Here is an 18,811-nt window from a genome sequence, read left to right as displayed (position 1 = left end):
TTGTCCCTTCCTGAGTGGGTTCATTCAAAACACACAAGGTGACACTTAAAAACCTTGGAGGCACAGGAATGAACAAAATGCATCCAGAACAAAGAAGAATCAACCTGCAAAGATTTATCCTGCATCCATCTATTCCAATTCACACATAAAACCAGCAAGGAGACCACAAAGTTTAGTTATACCTAAAACTTTTGTAGCCAGAGTTGAAATCAAATCAGGCTCTTGCCAACTCCTGCACAGGTTTTAAGTGCAGACTTCATAAATTCCTTAATGGTATTTAGGAACATGATTAAAGCCTCTTCTCTGATTTATCAGATACATTCTCCTGAACCGTACAGCTGGCAGTGGATACAAAAGTCTCCAGCTTTCCCATTTAACCCTGGCTAAAGCAGATAACCTGAGTGAACACTTGCCAATGCTTTTATGGGATCCCTACAGCTGGGTGTGCTGCTTAGTAGCTCCCAGGAGGGATAGCTTTAGGGCACAAACATCCTCTGCATGCTTGTAGAAAAATAGAAAAATGGTGAAAACAGAAAAACTGGCAATGGGGAAAAAAAAGGGTGAAAAAGAGTTGTTCTCTGCTGCACATTGCAAATCCACAAGGGGCTTTTGTTAGAGCCTCAACAGCTGGACCCACCTGCAAGGAAATTCTCAGGAGGGTCAGCTCTGCCTGCTCAGCCTCCCAGATCTCCTGTGGGCTCACTCAGGAGTGAACTCATCCCCTGGAGCTGGAGTGAGCAGCACATGGAGCCCCAGCCACCCTAAAACAGGAGCCTTCAACAAAAGGGCTGAAAGGATGAGCTAATCATCTTTTAATGATTTGTAAATAAACAAGGAAAGCATCATGCCACAAGCTGATTTCTCATTTTTAATTGAATTCAAACCGCTGTGCATTTGAGTTTTGCTACTGGGGACAGCCAGTCATTTCAGTACCCAATTTTGCTTGTAGTGATGGTGTTTATTTTTGAATCAGAGCTAAAAGTTCTTAACATCATTTCACACAGAAACAAAATGAATCATTTCTGCTCCTCAATGCAGATAACCACCATTTATTTCTCTGTGAACAGTAACAATCTGCAGCTTATTTATGATGAGGAAAAAAAGGAACCCATTTTTATCTCATTGTAGATCATTTTTAGAAAGCAGCAAAGCATCTGGAACCATGATCCTGAACCTAAATCCATTCTATGTGTGCACTCAAATATGAAAATGTGACCACGTGAAAAGTGTAGGGCAGACATAAATATAAATAAAATATAAATATAAAATATGGAACAGACAGGATTTCACACTCAGATCTCAGCTCTAATTTCTTGTACAGACTCCAACCTAAGGTACTCCTGAAATGACATCCTTCAATGAACTCAGCCTGTTCCTAGAGAGCAGCAAGGCTGCCAATCCCCAGGAATGAATCATTCCAAAACTCACAACATAAACTTATTAGCTGGTCAGGGTGCTACAAGTAAAACCAGGGAACAAAACACTGATTATTTGCCACAGCACAAATGTACCACAGGAAATAAAAAAATACACCAGGTGCCAAAGGGAGCACAAACAGCTCCTTCATCATTTACCTGGAGAGGTCATTGGCAGCCAGAGGGAGAGCAGGGCTAATAATCAACTTTAAAGAAAAGCCTGATGGAAAAGGGGCTGGAGAGGATTTCACATCCCCCTACCTTCTGATGGAAGGCTGCTCCTGAATTCCCCAAAAGCAAAGGCCTTGGAGCTGTAAACAGTTCCTCTATTTCCCAGGTAAACTGAGCCAAAATGACTTAAACTGGAACTGATTCATGATTCACTGACAAACCCCTGGCAAACTCTACACACATCACTCCAGGTGCCCCTCCTACAGGCTCCTGGCAATTAGGGACCTGTAACAACCCCTTCCAAAGTGATCCAGTTATTTCCAAAATGAGTTTAATTAATTGGGCTCAGTATAGAAACCATTAAAAGGATTTAAACAACTTTTGGGTCTGGTGGTTTGATTAGGGGAGGAAGTCAGCCTTGGCCTATCCCCTTAATGCTATTCTTAACTGCTAAGAGTGATGCATGAATGGAGGGGAAAAGAAAAGAAAAAAACCAACCAAAGAGTGGATTTTTGTAAGGGCAAATATTTGTTCACCATCTTTACAATTATTTTGGTAGACAAACAGATTTCCCCCCAGATTTCTGGAAAAGATTTGATAAATTACCCGTAACAAATCTGTTGATGATGGCCTTTCCTGAGGTATTTTCTGTAAGCAGTAATCAACAAATCCCCTAAAGGAGTCTGACCTGCAAAATCAAAAAATTTAAAAAAAAAATTTAAAAATCTGAATTAAAAAAGAAGCTCAGGATCTGGAATATATTCAAACTTAGCAGTGCAAAGCAAAAGAAAAACATTGATTGATTTGTTCTTAAGTTCTAAGGCAGAGAAAGTAAGTGGGTTTTTTCCAAATTCTAAGTTGATCTCATAAGTTTTTTCCCAATTAAAGGCTGTTGAAACAACATGGACACACAACTATCCCCAAGCACAAACTGAAAATCAAGTGAGAACTACATGTACCAGTCACTATTTCTGATTTTGCTTCAACTGCTTAAAAACAAAGGACAGTGGAATGAACTCCAGAAATGCACTCACTGATCTCTGGGCGGTTGCAGAGGGAGCCCTGCCTCAATGCTCAGTTCAATACTTGAGGCTTTATTTGAGGTTCTAACCCAGCTGATTTTTCTGGTGTCACTGGACTGAAAAGGGGCACAAAAGGCACCTTGGTGACTCCAAGAGAGCAAACAGGGCACTGTAAACAAGGGCTTGCAATCCAGAGCACCGATGTGGTGCTGGGTTTATCCACAGCTGCCTCTGCTCTGCACTGCAAACCCTGCACAGAACGTGGGGACCACACTGCAGGCAGCAGAGCAAGCTCCTGGAACCTTGAAAAATGGCCAAAACAGAGAGGGTGAAATAAGGAAACTGGAGTGGTCTTGATACAATGATCAGCAATTAAACAGTTGTGCTGCTCAAATGGCCAGCAGAGAAACGGGGGAACTCCACACCTCACCAGGAGCTTTTGTTTTGAGCCTTCTGCAGCCTCTGCCAAGCATCACCCAACAGCAACATTCCATTCCTGGGAACCCACAGAATAACCAAGTGTTCCTGTATCCAAGCTCAGATTCTGGAACAAGCCTGGAGCACAGGGAGTGTTCACTGGCCACAGAGCTCTGAGGGCTTTTGGAGTCCTCCACTGACAAAAATATCCAATTACCTCCACATTCCCCTCCCTTCCTCCACGTTTCAGCTGCACAGCAATGCTAACAACACTTCTGCCAAGAGATCTTTGGGAGCTGGAAACTTTGCTAATGCTCAGCCATGGCTGGTTTAACACATCTGAGAGTATTTTAATTCCTACAGCAGCTACACCTCAGAATTAACACCTCCACACTTTTAGATTGTGGAACAGCCAGAGTGACAGAAGGTCAGAATTGAGCTAGCATGCACAAGATTTGAGAACACACACAAATCACTGCACTGCAGCCAACATGTTCATTGTCAGGCTTGAACTGTGCAGTGTCACAGGGCTTTTTCAGGGAAGTAAACAACAAAAATCAGCTGTTAATGGTTCTCTTACCATTCATTTGATTGTAACCTAGGGGAATCGTTCTGGGCTATGTGATATAAGGCACTCATTGCATTCATGTTGAAAAGTGGAGGCTTCCTTTCAGCTGGGAAGAAAAAAGAACAGAAAGGTGTGATAAAGCTGTCTGGAAAGAAAGGAGAAATGTATGGAAGTATGAGCACTGCTAAATCAATACCCAGTGCTGTTGCCATCACAGTTAGGCCAATTATTTTAATATTCCAAGTTAGACCAGCACACCCACCCAAGGAAAGCTGCTGTTCATTTGGACAGGGATGACAAAATCCAAAGAGAGCAGGATACAAATTAGAAGGAAGAGTTTGCAGTAAATTTTACTTTAACTGCAACATCTCACACCTGATCTGCTGTGGCAAAATCAGCTGAAACTGAGTAAAACTAATCTTAAGGGCCAGGACGTGCTGTATCAGTCCCCACAGATGTTTGATGCACTGCTGGAACTTGGGGATTGCAGGAAAAAGTGGCTGCCTGCCTCATTTGTCACTGCAAGTGGGACAGGTCACCCAATTCACCTGCCAGGTGTGCCATGAACTCCCTCTCACTGAAATCCTTCCCAGTCCTTGCACCCAGAGGGCAGCTGGCCAGCAGCCCCTGACCTCTCAGGAGGGCAGAACTCCCAGTTCTGGGGGAGGCTGGTTCTCACCAGGGCCAGTGGTGCCAGGATTTCTCAGCACTTTCAGGCCAGAGCCTCTGCCATGCAGGCAAACCACCACATCTGCTTTTCCTCAATCACCCCTCACTTCAGCTACACCAGGAATTAAGACCTCAGCATTCAAAAAAAACTGCTCAACAAGAGCTCTCCTGCCACTGCTGCCTGAGCTTGTGCTCACACAGGGATTTCATGCAAAGTTTGAAGTTTAAAAAAGTTTAATGCTTCTCAAAAGGGTATTTTTAAAGAAAGCAAATCCATCATTGAGGTTCCTGAGTCAAATGCTCCACAGAAATGCTGGTACCAACACTGTGTCTACAGAGGGTTGCAGAGTCTGTCCTGCTGCTGTGATTTACTCCTTGGGAGGCTGTCACACACCTCAACTCCACACAAACAAAAATCATTGGCCATGCACAACAACAGAAGCTCAAAACTTCCCATTCTGGCATTCTTTATGTCAAAATACAGACTGTGTCAGCATGCTGGCACATGAAATAGAGCCATGTTAGTTACTGGTTATCTACACCATCTCAATTCTGCAGACAACACTTCTTCTGCACATCCCCCTCTTTGTTATCTCACACATTTCTGCTGATTAAACATTCACCAATGACATTGTCAGTGAACTCACCCACATAATAAGCTTTGGTGTACTGCTGTTAAGTAAAATCCATATCAAGACTGATTTTTGAAAATAATCTACTCAGCACATGCAGTGTCAATATTCAAACTTGAAACACACACTTAGAGACTGCTCTGTGTACCTGCCATCACATTCACCTCTGCTCCAGGCTCTGTGGATGTGCATCATTTGCCCTCTGAAGTGCAAACCCTTTTCTTCTCTTCCCATAAAGAACCTGTGCATGATGGCTCATGCCACAAACTTTTCAGCTGAGACTGAAGACTTTTGTTTCAGAGAGCAGGGAAGTAAGAAGAATTGAAAATTAAATGTAGGTCCCTTCTGACAGATGATCCTTAGGACAGCAGCTCCCTTGGCACAACAGCTGGGACAACTTTCTCAGAGTGCAGCTTGGAAAACACAGATGACAAACCATGGTTTCCTCTCACTCAAGAGCAAAATGCTCTGGCTCTCCAGGGAATAACTGAGCACACCAGACTAACATGAAAGCACAGTGCATCAGTGATCTGCCAGCAGAAAAAGGTTGAACTCAACTGTCAGGGTGCTCCAAGACATTTTAAAGGGGAGAACTGATGAGGAATAAGGATTCTCCCTTTTTGCAGGAGTTCCTAACACACTGCAGAGTTAATGACCCATCTCAGCTGTTCCCCAGAGTTAATTGCTCACCTCAGCTGTGTGTTCACTCACCTAACTCGATGCATGTGATCCCCAGGGACCAAACATCCACCTTCCCATCGTACTGCCCCTCGTCCATTGCCAGGATCACCTCTGGTGCCATCCTGCCAAGCACAGAGCAAAGGCTGTGTCAGGGACACACAGGGACACTCCAGCCACACCTGCTGAGGTGGCTCCAGCCCCTTGAGCAGAGCCACAGACCAGCAGAGACAGCAGGGAGCTGGGGAAGAGTCTGCTGGAATGGAACAAGCTCTGACCACAGCAGCAACTTGTCAGAGGAGGGGGGAGAAGCAAAAGAAGAAAGGGGGAAGAAAGAAAGAGGAAGGGGGGGGAAAGTGAAAGAGGAAAGAGGAGAGAAAAGAACAGGAAAGGGGGGGAGAAAAGAAGGGGACAGGGGAGAAAAAAAGAGGAAAGAGGAAGAGAAAACAAGGGGAAAAGGAGAGAGAAATGAGCAAAGGGGGCAAAAAGCAAAAGAGGAAAGGGACAGAGAAAAGAAAGAGGAAAGGGGGGGGAGTAAGGAAGGGGAAAGGGGGGGAGAAAGGAAGGGGAAAAGGGGGGAGAAAGGAAGGGGAAAAGGGGGGAGAAAGGAAGGGGAAAAGGGGGGAGAAAGGAAGGGGAAAAGGGGGGGGGGAGAAAAAGGATTAACCCAATCATCTTCCTGTTAGCAGAATACACTGGCACATGGGAGACCCCCTATTTCCAAAGGAATTGTAGGTCCAGGATGACAGCAAGGGCTGGGAAAGCCCTAGAGGCACCCCCTGCACCCTTCCCCAGGCTGCCCCTTGGCACACCAGGAGCATTTCCAGCAGAAAAATGCAGCCTGTGGGTGTAGCCATGAATGGAACAGGGAAACTGGGAACAGTGGTTGTCCAGGATAAAGGGATGAAGTGGGGACAGAGAAGCAGCAGGCCTAGCCTACAAAAATTCAGCCTCTTAAATTGTGTTCTTCCAAAAAAAGGCTTCCTGCCAAACAGCCTCATTCCAAGGCTGGGCCATGGTGACCTCCCAGCACTGCCTGGGGCCTCTGCCACAAAATCAGTGGAGCATGGAGCTGTGCTGGTCCTCAGTGCTGGGCATGCCAAGGAACTCGGGTGACCCTTCAGCAATTCCTTCAAAACAGGACTGAAGGAGCTGTGTGACTTCCAGTCAGACTAACAGGATCCCCTTTCTCCATGAATGCCCCAGTCCCATCACCTGAGCCAAGTGTGAGGTATTTTTAAGCCAATGGCACTTCCAAGCACTGCACAGCCCAAACCTCTCCTTATGGACCCTGAGCAAGGACAGACTTCCTGAAGATCTGGACACAGGAATGTCAGGAGAAGTGCTTGGCCAATGAAGATTTTGATGCAGGTATTGTTATTGAATTGTGAAGCCCTGGAAAGGGAAGAGAGCAGTTCTATAAAGGACTGAAGCACTGCAGGCTTCACTCACCAGTAAGGCGTTCCCACAAAAGAGTTGGCAGGGCAGACTATAGATGCAGACCCAAAATCAGCGAGTTTCACTTGACCTGGTTCTGTTAGAAGAATATTTCCAGCTTTAATATCCCTTTAAGAGAGAAAAAAAAAAAAAAAAGAGGAAAAAGAAGTAATTCAGCATGATGCAAACTCTGGTGAGATGCCTTTGTCTGCAATTTGTAATGCTGGGACAGAGACACAGAGAGGAATTCACTGCCAGTGCTGCAGCAGCAAGCCCAGAGTAACCTCTACTCCCCCATTCCCTGGGCAGCTTCAAAAGTAATATATACTGCCATACTGCTTCAAAAGTAATATTATGGAATATTTCATCCACAAGTGCTACATCCCAACACTTCTGCTCCAGGACAAGTGCTGAAGTCTTGTGTGTGTGCAAGAATGAACGCCTCAAAAGTACAAGAGGGACAGCACAGGCTGTCACATTCGCTGTCACCTTCCCTGTACAACAGCCAAAGGGATGGAGGAGCACCTCTCCCACAAGGAAAGGCTGAAAGAAATGGAAAAAAGAAGGCTTCAGGGTGACCTAATTGTGGCCTTCCATAACCTGAAGGGAGCCTACAAGAAAGATGGAGAGGGATTTACTCCCTTTTTACAAGGGATAGAGGGATAGGACATAAGGAATGGCTTCCCACTGACAGAGAGCAGGTTAGATGGGAAATTAGGAGGGAATCCTTCCCTATAAGGGTGATGAGGCCCTGGCACAGGGTGTCCAGAGCAGCTGTGGCTGCCCCTGGATCCCTGGCAGTGCCCAAGGCCAGGCTGGACGGGACTCGGAACCACCAGGGACAGTGGAAGATGTCCCTTACCATGGATGGGATGGCACTGGATGAACTTTAAAGTCCCTTCCAAACCAAACCATGCTGTGATTCTGTACCACGGCTCAACAGCCACATCAGCAACATACCTCACAGCCTTGAATTATTTAATAATTTAATTATTATTTACACTAAATTAAACAATAAAAACCCAAGAAACCCCTCCGTTTCCACGCGCGATCAGCCGCGCGGGGGCTGCAGTGCCGCCCCCTCGCCACCAGGTGGCGCCCCCGCGCCAGGTCCCCGTGCGGGGCCGGACCCGCTCCAAAATCGTGTCCCCAACCCAAAATCGCGTCCCCAACCCAAAACCGCGTCCCCAGCCCCAAAATCGTGTCCCCAACCCCAAAATTCTGCCCCTTGTCCCTCGGCCTCGCCGTTCCCACGGGCAGAGGAAGCTCTCGCTGGGGCTGTGGCAGCAGCACGGCGCCGCTCCCCGCCCGGGCAGGGCTGGCCGTGCCCCCGTCGCTCTCTGCCGCAGCAGCCGCACAAGCAGGGATGTGTCGCTGCTCCTCATCTCTGGGTGAGCAGATTGGCCTCCCCACCTCAGCAGGGAAAAGCCGGAATACTCTTTGTACCCTTGGTACAAAACCCAGCTGACAGAAGCACAGCACAGCTGGGGTTGGAAGGGACCTCTGGAGATCACCCAGCGCAACCCCCTTGGAGCAGTGACACAGGAACGCGGCCAGGAGGGTTTGGAATGTCCCCGGAGAGGGAAAATCCACACCCTCCCTGGGCAGCTGTTTCAGGGCTCTGCCACCTTCCATGGAAAAGTGCCTGGATTTCTCCTCAGGTGGTTTTGTCCTTGACTTATCCATCACCTAATTGCGATTCCATCACACCTCTGTGGCCTCCCTGCTACCAAAACCAACACAGTTTTACTTATTCACATGTAAACATGAAAAAATTATCTAGTCTTAGAAATAGTCTAGCTCAGTGAACTCCAATTAATTTGGCACATTTAGGGTGTTTCTCCTATTAGTGTTCAGTGCAGCATTCCTGGGCAGTCTTTGTTACCAAGGTCTGCACAGAACAATTGCCAACAAGGCACAGAAAATGTTGGTAGAATAACTTTTCCCAAGGTTGGTAGAATAAGTTTCTAAGCAGCTTTGAGACTCCAGGGAGCAGCAGATGGAAGGGCAGCAGCTCCAGGCTCACCTGTGGATCCTAGAGTGGGAGTGCAGGTAGGCCAGCCCCTGCAAGGCACCGTGGGTGATGGCAGCAATCTCCACTTCCTGGAGTGGCTTCTTGTGAACTACGGGGGGAAAAAGCAAGAAAATTAAATAAAACAGAAGAAAATAAATGGGATGTTTTCCTGAGGAAGTGTTTTTTAAAGAAAAGAATCCCACCAATCTGCTACAAAGTGAAATTAGGGAAGAATTCTTCCCTTTGAGGGTTTTAAGGTCCCTCCCAACCCAAACTGTGATCCTGTGATCTTGGCCCCCAAGGAACACTAATTTTTGTAAACTTTGGCTTTGATGCCCTATTTTAACTTAGATTTCCCTATTTCTTTGCAGGTGCTGCTCCACTGTTGGGGTGACATCAACCTCCTCTTCCAAACCCCATCTGTAATTATTCCTGCACACTGCAAGGCAAGGACAAAGGTGATCTCTGCAGGATTTTATTATGGATATTCCAAAACCAGGCACCCTAAAAAGGTACAGATTACAGGAACATAACTGTACACTTTTACACCTTCATTTGACAAAATTAAAATGTGCATGCCAACTATCTGTAGCACTGGGAAAGCCTCATATTGCTCCTAGAGAATGGAGCAGGACAGACAGAGCACCTGTCCCATCTGAAAAACCCCACTCTGTGAGGAAACAGCCTCCCATCAAACTCAGGTGGGGAGCACTGGCAAAAAGAAAAGCCAAGACAGATCAAACTTACCTTCTAGCAAATCAGAAGCTGATCCTAAACAGTACTCCATAACCAACTGCAAAAAAAGAGAACATCACGCCTTCAGGTATCTCTGGAAGCATTCTGAAATTAGGAAACATCTTTACATTCCAAATTTAAATCACATGGTGGCTTTAATGCCCTGATTAAGGGAAAAAAACAAAAAAGTAGTAGTTTTTGTTAGCTTTCCATCAGAAGATGCAAAGTTTGACTTTATTTTAGTAGTGTTCAAAGCTATTTCAGAGCCTGTGCTGAGGGTTTGAGTGCTGCAGGGTCCACATGCTCACTCACCCAAGCTGTGTGCTCCTTCAGGTAACAGCCCTTGTACTCTATGGTGTTGGGGTGCTTCAGCTGCTGGAGAAACTTGACTTCTTTGATGATATCCTGCCATTTCTAATGAAAAAACAAAGTTAAAAGTATAAATCCATTTCTCTTCTTAATCCTCTACATCCTTTCATGCACCACACCCTGTAGGTCAGTCTGAAAAGTGATCATAAAACTATTTTAAATTATGAAGATGGAAAGTCAGTGTTGCAAAAGCACAGCTGTAAATCAGTTGTCTGGGTCTCTCCTGCACTGGGATACCCCCCAAGATGTATTTAACAGCTTGAGGACTGCCAAAATAATTTTCTTCCTCACTTTAACTGCAATACATTTCACTTAAATGCTGCTGCTTTGCAAATTGAAGTGCTCAGTGGCCTCAAAATAAGTAAGAAACTACAGAGAGTAGCAGTGAGCTGCTCACCTTCTGTAACACAGCACAGAACCACTGACATTTGGGAGAAAAAACAAGGAAAAATGAGTTTAAACCACCCCTGTTTGCTCTTACCAAACAAACACACTCTGCACATCCACACACCAGTCCAAAGGATCAGTGGGGCCAAGTTCCACACAAAAATAAGAGGAACCATTAACACAACAACTGAAATGAGTCTGAGATTAGCAGCTCTTTACAATTTGACAGATGATCAAGAATTTCAGAGAGATGTGCTCCAGTGGCCAGTGTGCTCTTAACACACTTCTTAATAAAATTATTTCTGAAACAAGCCCCATCCAGGCATGAACTCATTTCTCTCTGCAAACCTCCACGATTCCCATGGAAAGGAGCAGCAGCTCCTGCATTAAAAGCTGTTCTGCTGGGGTCAAACCAGAGCTGCAGCTCATTCCACTGCTCACATTTCCACTGGAGCTGCCACAGCTCCTGAGTGCACAGCTGCCTTTATTCCTCTCACCTCATTTGTTTGCTTTCCACTGTAGGACATCTTCTTGACTGCCACCACCTCATTAGTGTGGGAATTCGTAGCCTGGAGTAGGGAAAGAGAAACATTGAAAAAAGTTTCATTTTTCCCCCCTCCTCACAGGGTGAGCTGTGCCTGTGGCAATGCAGGCTTTTTTCTCCTATATCCTTGCAGGATCCTGCACCTCAGAGACATCTTCCTCAGGCTATGATCTACCTATTATTTAACTGTTAGGACACTTTCCCCTGATTTTATCTGGCCAAATCCACTGTTCCTTCCCCAGAATTTGTGCTACTTCTCTACTGACATGTAAAAGGCCCAATATTGCACCTACTGAGAACTCTCAAAACAGTTTTATTGGAATTACAGTAGAAACAGTTTTAGATGAAACTTTGGCAAAATGTTTGCCAAAGCAACAAATATAGAGGTGTATCAAAATCTCCATGATTTCATCCAAAAACTCCATACAACACTGCCATTCTTAAACAGCTATTTCAATTTCCAGCTTCAAGAAGATGATTCAACCTGGAATTTATCTAAATTTAAAAGCTTTCCTTTCACTGCAGTAGACCTTATTTTTGTGATGAAGATTATGCAGCCATCAAAATTCTACTTTTCTGCTTGGATGATGCAGGGATGGTAGTTAGAGGATAAAAACTCAGGTTTGGAAAGATCTCTCCTTGCCTGGACTGACACTGCCCTCATTTCTGCTTGTTAAGGGTAAAAAACATCAAGCTTTTGGTCTTAAAACAGTTGCTGAAATCTCTGTACCTCCAACCATATTTGGGACAAAAAAAAAAATTTAGTGACAGTTAAAAGCTTTAACTATAATAGGAGTTAAATGTGGTAAATCCTCCTTTCAAGTAATGTATTAACTAATGACATTTTTTGAGGCATGTGGGGACTTCAAAGAAAAACTGTGTTGAGTGAACCAGGGGGGCACAGGAATTACTGAAGGGAGGTGACACAGGCCCCTCACAGCTCAAATGAGGCAGAGAAAGCTGCAAATGAGTAACTCTGGGATAAAGCAAAGCCCTTCCCCACCACTTGCCACCCTGATTCAGCAGAGAGAAGATCAAGAGTGTTTGACTCAGATGTATTTATGCTTTCTTTCTGCCTGTCACATCAATTCCAAGCAGCTCCACCTGACCATGGTGTCTGTCCTTCCAGCTGGGATTTGTCACTGAAGGACACACTGCCACCTTCCCAGAGCTGGGGGGAAGTTCTGACTGCACCAAGAGCTTGGGGTGCTCCTGGCTGAGACAATTCCAGGGCTGTGTGAGCACACCTGGGGAAGGGCCATGTGCTGAGGCAGTTTGGGGCCTGTTTGAGATGATACCTTGAAAAATTATTATCCCTCTCAATACACATGAAACACTTGTATGACATAAAATTTAAGGTTCCTCTCCTTACAGCAGTTCCACCAACATCACACAACTCCCAACAGTGAACTGGAATACTTAAAATAACTCATGCTACCTATGGCCAAGCTAGAGGTGTCAGGGATCTCTTATCTTAATCCTTTACTGTCTGATATTCAGAAACCCAGCTCCAGTGAACCTGATCCTCCTGAGTGGCTGGCCATGGTTCCAAGCAGCTTTCATTTGGCTTTAACTGATTTTTTCAATATTGATTCTACTTCAGTCTCACTAATGCCAACTGGATTATAATTATTTCCAATTCCAGTATTTTGGATTTGGTTTTGTTTGATACCAACTGTAAAAGCATCATATTTCTCATTTCCAGATTAAATGAGATGTGTATCAATGAAGGCCATACATCCTTCCTGTCTGAATTCCCATTCCTCTGAGGAACTCTCTTCTCTCTTTGCTTTTTCCATAAAGGAACTTGTAGAGATTTCCAAACATAAGAGCTCCAAGTAACTTGAAATTCCAGTTTGGCAAATTAATTTTCAGCTGTTTAAATTCAACTTTCAGCATCAAACACCATATACTTGATCTGGATAGTTGGGCACACTATTAAGACTAAAGTAAACTGCTACTATAAATATGTGGCATTCACATTCTCTGAAAAAATCCCTTCTCCCAGGATTTTTCTTCTGGGAAGCTGAGAAGCTTCAGAGAAAAGGAAAACAATTCTTATCTCATTTGCTTCTCCTGTGTTGTGCTCATGTGGAATGTGTTTGGAGATTGTTTCACTGGGTTCTGCTGTGAGTTGTTTTCTCTCTTTGGCCAATCAGGGCCAAGCTGTGTCAGGACTCTGGAGAGAGTCACGAGTTTTCATTATTATCTTTTAGCATTCAGTAAGTATCCTTTCTGTATTCTTTAGTATAGTATAGTATAGTATAGTATAGTATAGTATATAGTATAGTATAGTATCATAAAGTAATCAATTAGCCTTCTGAGAACATGGAGTCAGATGCATCATTCCTCCCTGCCAGGGAGATCCCTGCAAACACAATATAAATACAGCTGGAACATTCAAGAGATCAGGAGTGGTTTGGAAACAATTCTTTTTGAGAGGTGTTATCACAAAACTAATGCACACAAAACACTAAAAACTCAAGGAACACTGCCTTCTATAAATGCCCAAAAGCCTCCAAAACATCACTTAAAATTATTCTGTTCTCCAAAAAAAGAACCAACTCTACTTACAAAGTAAACTGCTCCAAAGCTTCCATGTCCAATTTCATGCAAACCCACGAAGATCTCCTCAGGATCATCTTTGTAGAACAGGTCAGCAATCTCTGGGTCCTTTGGCACCCCTTTGCGCATGGTGAAGCGTGTCAGGAACTGCTCTGTGCTCTCAAATCCCAGCCAATTCCTTCCCTCATCCACAAAGCCCTTTGCAGACAGCTCTCAGCACCTGCTGGGAAAGTTCATCTTTAATCTGCTTCCCCTGCACGTGTTTCTGTTCACACTTCTCTGACAGCAACACCAGAGGAAACACTCCCAGCAGCAATAGGCTTCACCATTGCTTCCTCCCCTCAGCTAATTCTTTTTAATTATTAGTCCTATTTAGATAGAGAGATTAAAATGCATTCAGGATACAACAGCTCTTTATCTCACACAGGAAGCAATGCTGCAGTGACACTGAAGTCCACTTGAATTCAAGAGTCCTGTTGCTATGCAAAACATCCTGTGACAGGAGTTTGTTATTCTTCACGCCAGGCTCCCAGTGTGTCAGTTTTTAGACACTCTCTGTTGTTCCTCCTACTTTCCTGGGCTGTTTGCTTTGTTTCTCTACTCCCAGTTGCCAGCTGGTGCTGGTGGAAAAGTCAGCTGCTATTCCACAGCAACACTTTGCAGCCATGTAATTGTTATTTCTCATTTATTTACTCAGAGCTGCATGACAGCCAGTGCTGCTGGATTGTGATTGCTCTCAGCACATGGAATTGCTTTTGAAGAATCCTAAACTCCATCCTATAGGGCACATCTTTGCCTCCCTAAATTCTTCCTTAGCACAGAACTGAGCTGCATCTAAATGAAGACTTCCAGTATTCATCTCCAAAATTTTATTTGTGTGGGGAAAAAAAAAAAAAAAGGAACATCCTAATATCAGGAAGTTTTTCATTTCTTAACAAAACACCTTGAAAAATCTGCACTGATTCATTAAATACTCATATGAAAAGCACTGATGGGGGCCTTTACTCATCTGCTTTTGGCAGAAAATGCAGCAGAGGAGCTGCAGCTGAGTCACTTGGAGCAGTTTCCATCAGTCTGGAGGTACTTTCACACCTGTGGTTCAGCACCTCCTTTACTGAGGTCACATCTTCCCTGTGCACAACCAACTCCTGCAAACCCTCACCAGGACCTCCAGCCTGTACCATGACACAAAGCAGGGCAGCATTCAATGGGAGACCAGCTGAAATGTAACAATCAGATACAATTGAAACTAAAACACGGGGATAAAAGGCTTTAGAAGGTTTTGGACTTCAAGTGCCATCTGGATGAAAGTAGAATTTTGGCCTGGTGCTGAGACAGCCTCTCTGGCTGAGGGTCAGGGATGGAGCAAGAAGGAGAGGGGCAGTGAGAGGAGCTCACCTGGACAGCTGTGGCACCAACCATGCTCCGTGGCTCACATTCCTTCCAGCAGCATTGTCCCGTGCTCCCAGCCCTCCAGAATCTTCTACTCTGCAAAGAAAAAGAAGGAATTGGATTTAGAAACATGATTTAAAGTTTTACACCTTATTCTAACACACAAAACCACCACATCCAGCAAAGGCCAGGGACTGCAGGGGAAGCACAAGGAGAACAGGCTGAGAATGCAAATGGGGTGCCTTTAGGTGAGGATAAACACTTCTGTGCTCCAAAGCTTTGCACTATACATCACTGGAGGACAGAAAACCAGGAAAAGAGGTTAAATGCCAAGTCCTTTGGCTTTTGTAAAGTCTCTTAAGCTTGCTAGGGCACCGGAAGTTCCTCTCAGACCCTGCTTTTTAGATCATCTATCAAAACGACCAAGTTCAGAAAAAATCGCCATCCCTGGCAGTGTCCAAGGCCAAGCTGGGTGGGCCCTGGAGCAGCCTGGGACTGTGGAAGGTGTCCCTGGCCATGGCAGGGGGTGGCACTGGATGGGCTTTAAGGTCCCTTCCAACCCAAACCATCCCATGATTCTGTCAGAAGCTGACAAGGCTGTGTCCATCACTTGACTCTGAGTTTTGCCTGATGACACAGGAGGTTCCAGGGAAAGCTCTGGGCATCAGGAAGTCAAACACTGCTGAATTCCACCAGGGACAGGATGAGCAATGAAAAGATGGCAAAGAGCACCAGCCCCATCAGCTGCAATCAGGTCACAGTGAGGGATGTCCCCCACCGCAGCCACCCACTCCCATTGGTGCAGGGACACCCCCAAAGAGCCACTGCTGTCCCCTCAGGGGAGTGGGACACAGGGAGAGCTGGGAATAGCCTGAACTCATGGAAAATGTTATCTTACATGCACAGCAGAAATGCTTCCATGTTAAGCACGGTGCAATAGTTACATTGCCAAAATCTGAATTAATAGGCACTTGATTTAATGACACACTAACTCATGCTCTCCTTTATTAGGGAAAAAAATAAATGAGCAGAAATCTTTCTGTTAATAGCTAACATTACAAAAAATGTTATTTTTGTTACTTTATCTCACCACAGGCCAATAGTATCGAGCTGTTAAAAGGCTATTTGAAGAGCACCAAAAAAAAGGTTCTGCACTGTTTTGCTTTAAAAAAAAATAACTCAAGTATAAACAAAAGCCAGATGAATGAAATGCTTATTCATTTTCAGCTGATTGGCCTCACCCAAAGGTGCTATATTTACTACAGCCCTGCAGACAGGGCAAAGAATGCAGTATTTCAGGTCTGGCATTCTTCAGCCAACAGAAAAATCCATCTGGCTTTAAAAAAGAAAAACAAACTGATGGAGAAAACAGTTTATCCATCTCCAGTCAAATGAACCTCTCTGCAATTGAGAAAGGCTGTGCAGCTCCAGTATTCAAGGTATTTAAAATGGGAGGCTAAATGTCAATACTTAAGAGTTAAGCCCTAAGTAATAATGTCATTTTCCAATTAGGGCAGACACGAGTAGTGAGGCAAGTAAATCTTCCTGGTAAATCTGCTCAGCAGGGCTATTATTTCCCAGTAATGAAAATAAAAAAAACTTAGGGTGGAAAGCGAATCAACAGCAACCTGAGTTGTGTTGATTGAACATGATCACAGAGGGATCCACAGGATCCCACAACCCCTGAGAGCCCTCTGCAGACACCACCACAGCACCAGAGCCACAGTCTGGCTCCTGGACAGTGTAAAACACTACAGACACACAACACAGCTCTTCCATTTAGGCTGGCCAGGTCACAGATCTTAACAACCCAACTCTCCTCTAGATATGGAGACTGAAATAAAAATGGTTTAAATCAAGGCAGAGCAGTGTAAGAGTTGAGTGCCATTAGTAGAAAACACTCAAGGTCAAGGTATGGCAAATCTGAGCAGGTTTTCTTCATTACCAAAGTGCTGAATTAATACACCAAGAAACAACTTCTATTAGAAGCCTGATTTCTGCTTTTCATCCTTGTAAAGCAGCATTTGAGACTCTGCATGTGCTGAAGACCTCAAAAGGAAAGATCATTAATCACTGGCAGTGACTTAGGGGAGTGACAAGTGACTCTTGGGGGGTTTGGGAGATCAGCATTCTGTTCAGACAGCAGAGTTCCCTCAATGCTAAGCAACCCTCCCATTTAAAAAACATTAATTAACCACTGTTGCTACACAAAGGTTCTCTCCCACCACTTAAAACTTCCAGGTGCTGTATTAATACCAACAAAAAGCACCTTGACCTGAATATAAGAACAAAACACAACTGGAAGCATCTTTAAGAGGAGCTAAACTGACATTTCCAAATAATCCATGGATCTAAAATTATGTCAGTCAATGAGATAAACTTGAGTGTGTGGCTTGTGAAAACCCAGTTTGAATTGCATCTCACAGCACCATAGGGCTTGTTTCAAATGTGCCCAGAAACTCACAAAATTAATTTTAGTTCCTAACTACACCAGGGTACTTCCCAAAACAAGGACAAAGTTTTCCACTCCATGCAGAAAAACAAACTACAGGAAACAGGGTGGACCAGCAGCAGATTCCACTCAGAGGAGGAGCAATATGACATGGCTCATGCACCCATTTTTAGATGCCTATTTTGAGGGGAATAAATTCACACCAGAATTATTTTCCCAAGAATGGCAAGCACAGAGCCCCCTTTCAACACTCCAGTCTCTCCAAAACCTGGAACACAATGTAAAGAAGGAAATTCTGAGATAAATTCAGCTGATAACTAAGAAACCTTTTGAGTTTGAATTAAGGAAGGTGCTCAAGGTCCCCTGCAGACCCCACCCACAAAGTGACACAGTTTTGTTGGTTTGATTTGGGCAGGTTTTGTGCTGTTTTTAAGAAGCTGGAGCTCTTCCCCTTCCCTTTAATTGGTACATATGGCTGCCTGGCCAGGCCAAACACAAACACTTCATCCTGGGCTGATTCCCTGACATGAAGACCACAGCCTTGGATGAACAGCCCATTATTTTAGAGAAGCTTTTTGGAGAACACTCTGGAACCTCCTCCATGTTTTAAGCTGTTTGGTGTCATTTCTTTGATTGTTAAGAATTACTTCCCCAGCTAACTTGATGTAAGTGAACACAACATTTGTGTTTTTTCCAAGCACTTCACCCACCTTAATGCTTAAACCAGGCAGATTCACATCACTGGCACAGAAACTCAAACTATGAACAAGGCATGCAAAAAGCACCCTCACCACAGCCTTTGTTTGCTTAAATTAATCACCAAACTCCAAGACATTTAGGAAAGATTCCACTCTGGTGTAGAAGCAGCAAATCCTCTCACATCCTTCCCTCAGATTTCTCTGAAGCAAAATGATTCACATGGGATGGAAGTGGAACAGAAGGTACCCAGTGACCTTCAGCAGGAAGGACAAATATTCCTGAGCATTTGGGGCTCTGCAGGTACCAGGGCAGTGTCCCTGAGGGCACACAGCAGGAGGAGCAGACTCAGGACATGGGGACAGTCTGCCAGGAGAGCTGGACAGACTGACAGAACCAGAGCAGCAGCTCCTCAAACACCACCTCTACTGATGGCTGTTCCAAGGAATAACTGCCCAGAACAGCCAAGTCAATGCCGCCCCCATCCCTACAAACATCTGGGTGCAGCCACAGCTGTTCTGCACCTCCAGCTCTGAGCAGAAGCGCAGGAATTTCCCTTTGGAGTGTTGGCTCTGCAGAGCACCTGGAATTCCATCCCAGGGCTGTGCTTGGGGGTCAGGGCAGCCCAGAGCTCGTGTGTTCATCAGG

The 18,811-nt window shown here is 44.8% G+C and overlaps 1 protein-coding gene across 3 annotated transcripts in view; it reads right to left on the bottom strand.

Annotated features, from left to right (window-relative positions):
- Nucleotides 1–18,811, bottom strand: part of TAOK3 (TAO kinase 3) — a 63,565-nt gene that overhangs the window by 27,876 nt on the left and 16,878 nt on the right. For 2 of the 3 annotated variants that reach the window (XM_084217091.1, XM_084217092.1), the window contains exons 2-11: nucleotides 15,022–15,111; nucleotides 13,633–13,843; nucleotides 11,012–11,083; nucleotides 10,071–10,172; nucleotides 9,771–9,816; nucleotides 9,036–9,132; nucleotides 7,025–7,138; nucleotides 5,606–5,697; nucleotides 3,606–3,699; nucleotides 2,193–2,274 (exon numbers count right to left, since the gene is read on the bottom strand). In XM_084217091.1, the coding sequence (XP_084073217.1) occupies nucleotides 2,193–2,274; nucleotides 3,606–3,699; nucleotides 5,606–5,697; nucleotides 7,025–7,138; nucleotides 9,036–9,132; nucleotides 9,771–9,816; nucleotides 10,071–10,172; nucleotides 11,012–11,083; nucleotides 13,633–13,752 (819 nt within the window). In that variant the 5' untranslated portion in view covers nucleotides 13,753–13,843; nucleotides 15,022–15,111. Of the gene's footprint in view, nucleotides 1–2,192; nucleotides 2,275–3,605; nucleotides 3,700–5,042; nucleotides 5,183–5,605; nucleotides 5,698–7,024; nucleotides 7,139–9,035; nucleotides 9,133–9,770; nucleotides 9,817–10,070; nucleotides 10,173–11,011; nucleotides 11,084–13,632; nucleotides 13,844–15,021; nucleotides 15,112–18,811 lie in introns of those variants that run through there. The other variant, XM_084217093.1, reaches the window with a different exon arrangement.

Source organism: Fringilla coelebs (assembly GCF_963513975.1).
Source record: "Fringilla coelebs genome assembly, chromosome: 17".
In the NCBI taxonomy this organism is placed as follows: domain Eukaryota; kingdom Metazoa; phylum Chordata; class Aves; order Passeriformes; family Fringillidae; genus Fringilla; species Fringilla coelebs.
Note: the sequence above shows the minus strand (reverse complement) of the source record. Positions and strands in the feature narration are given on the sequence as shown.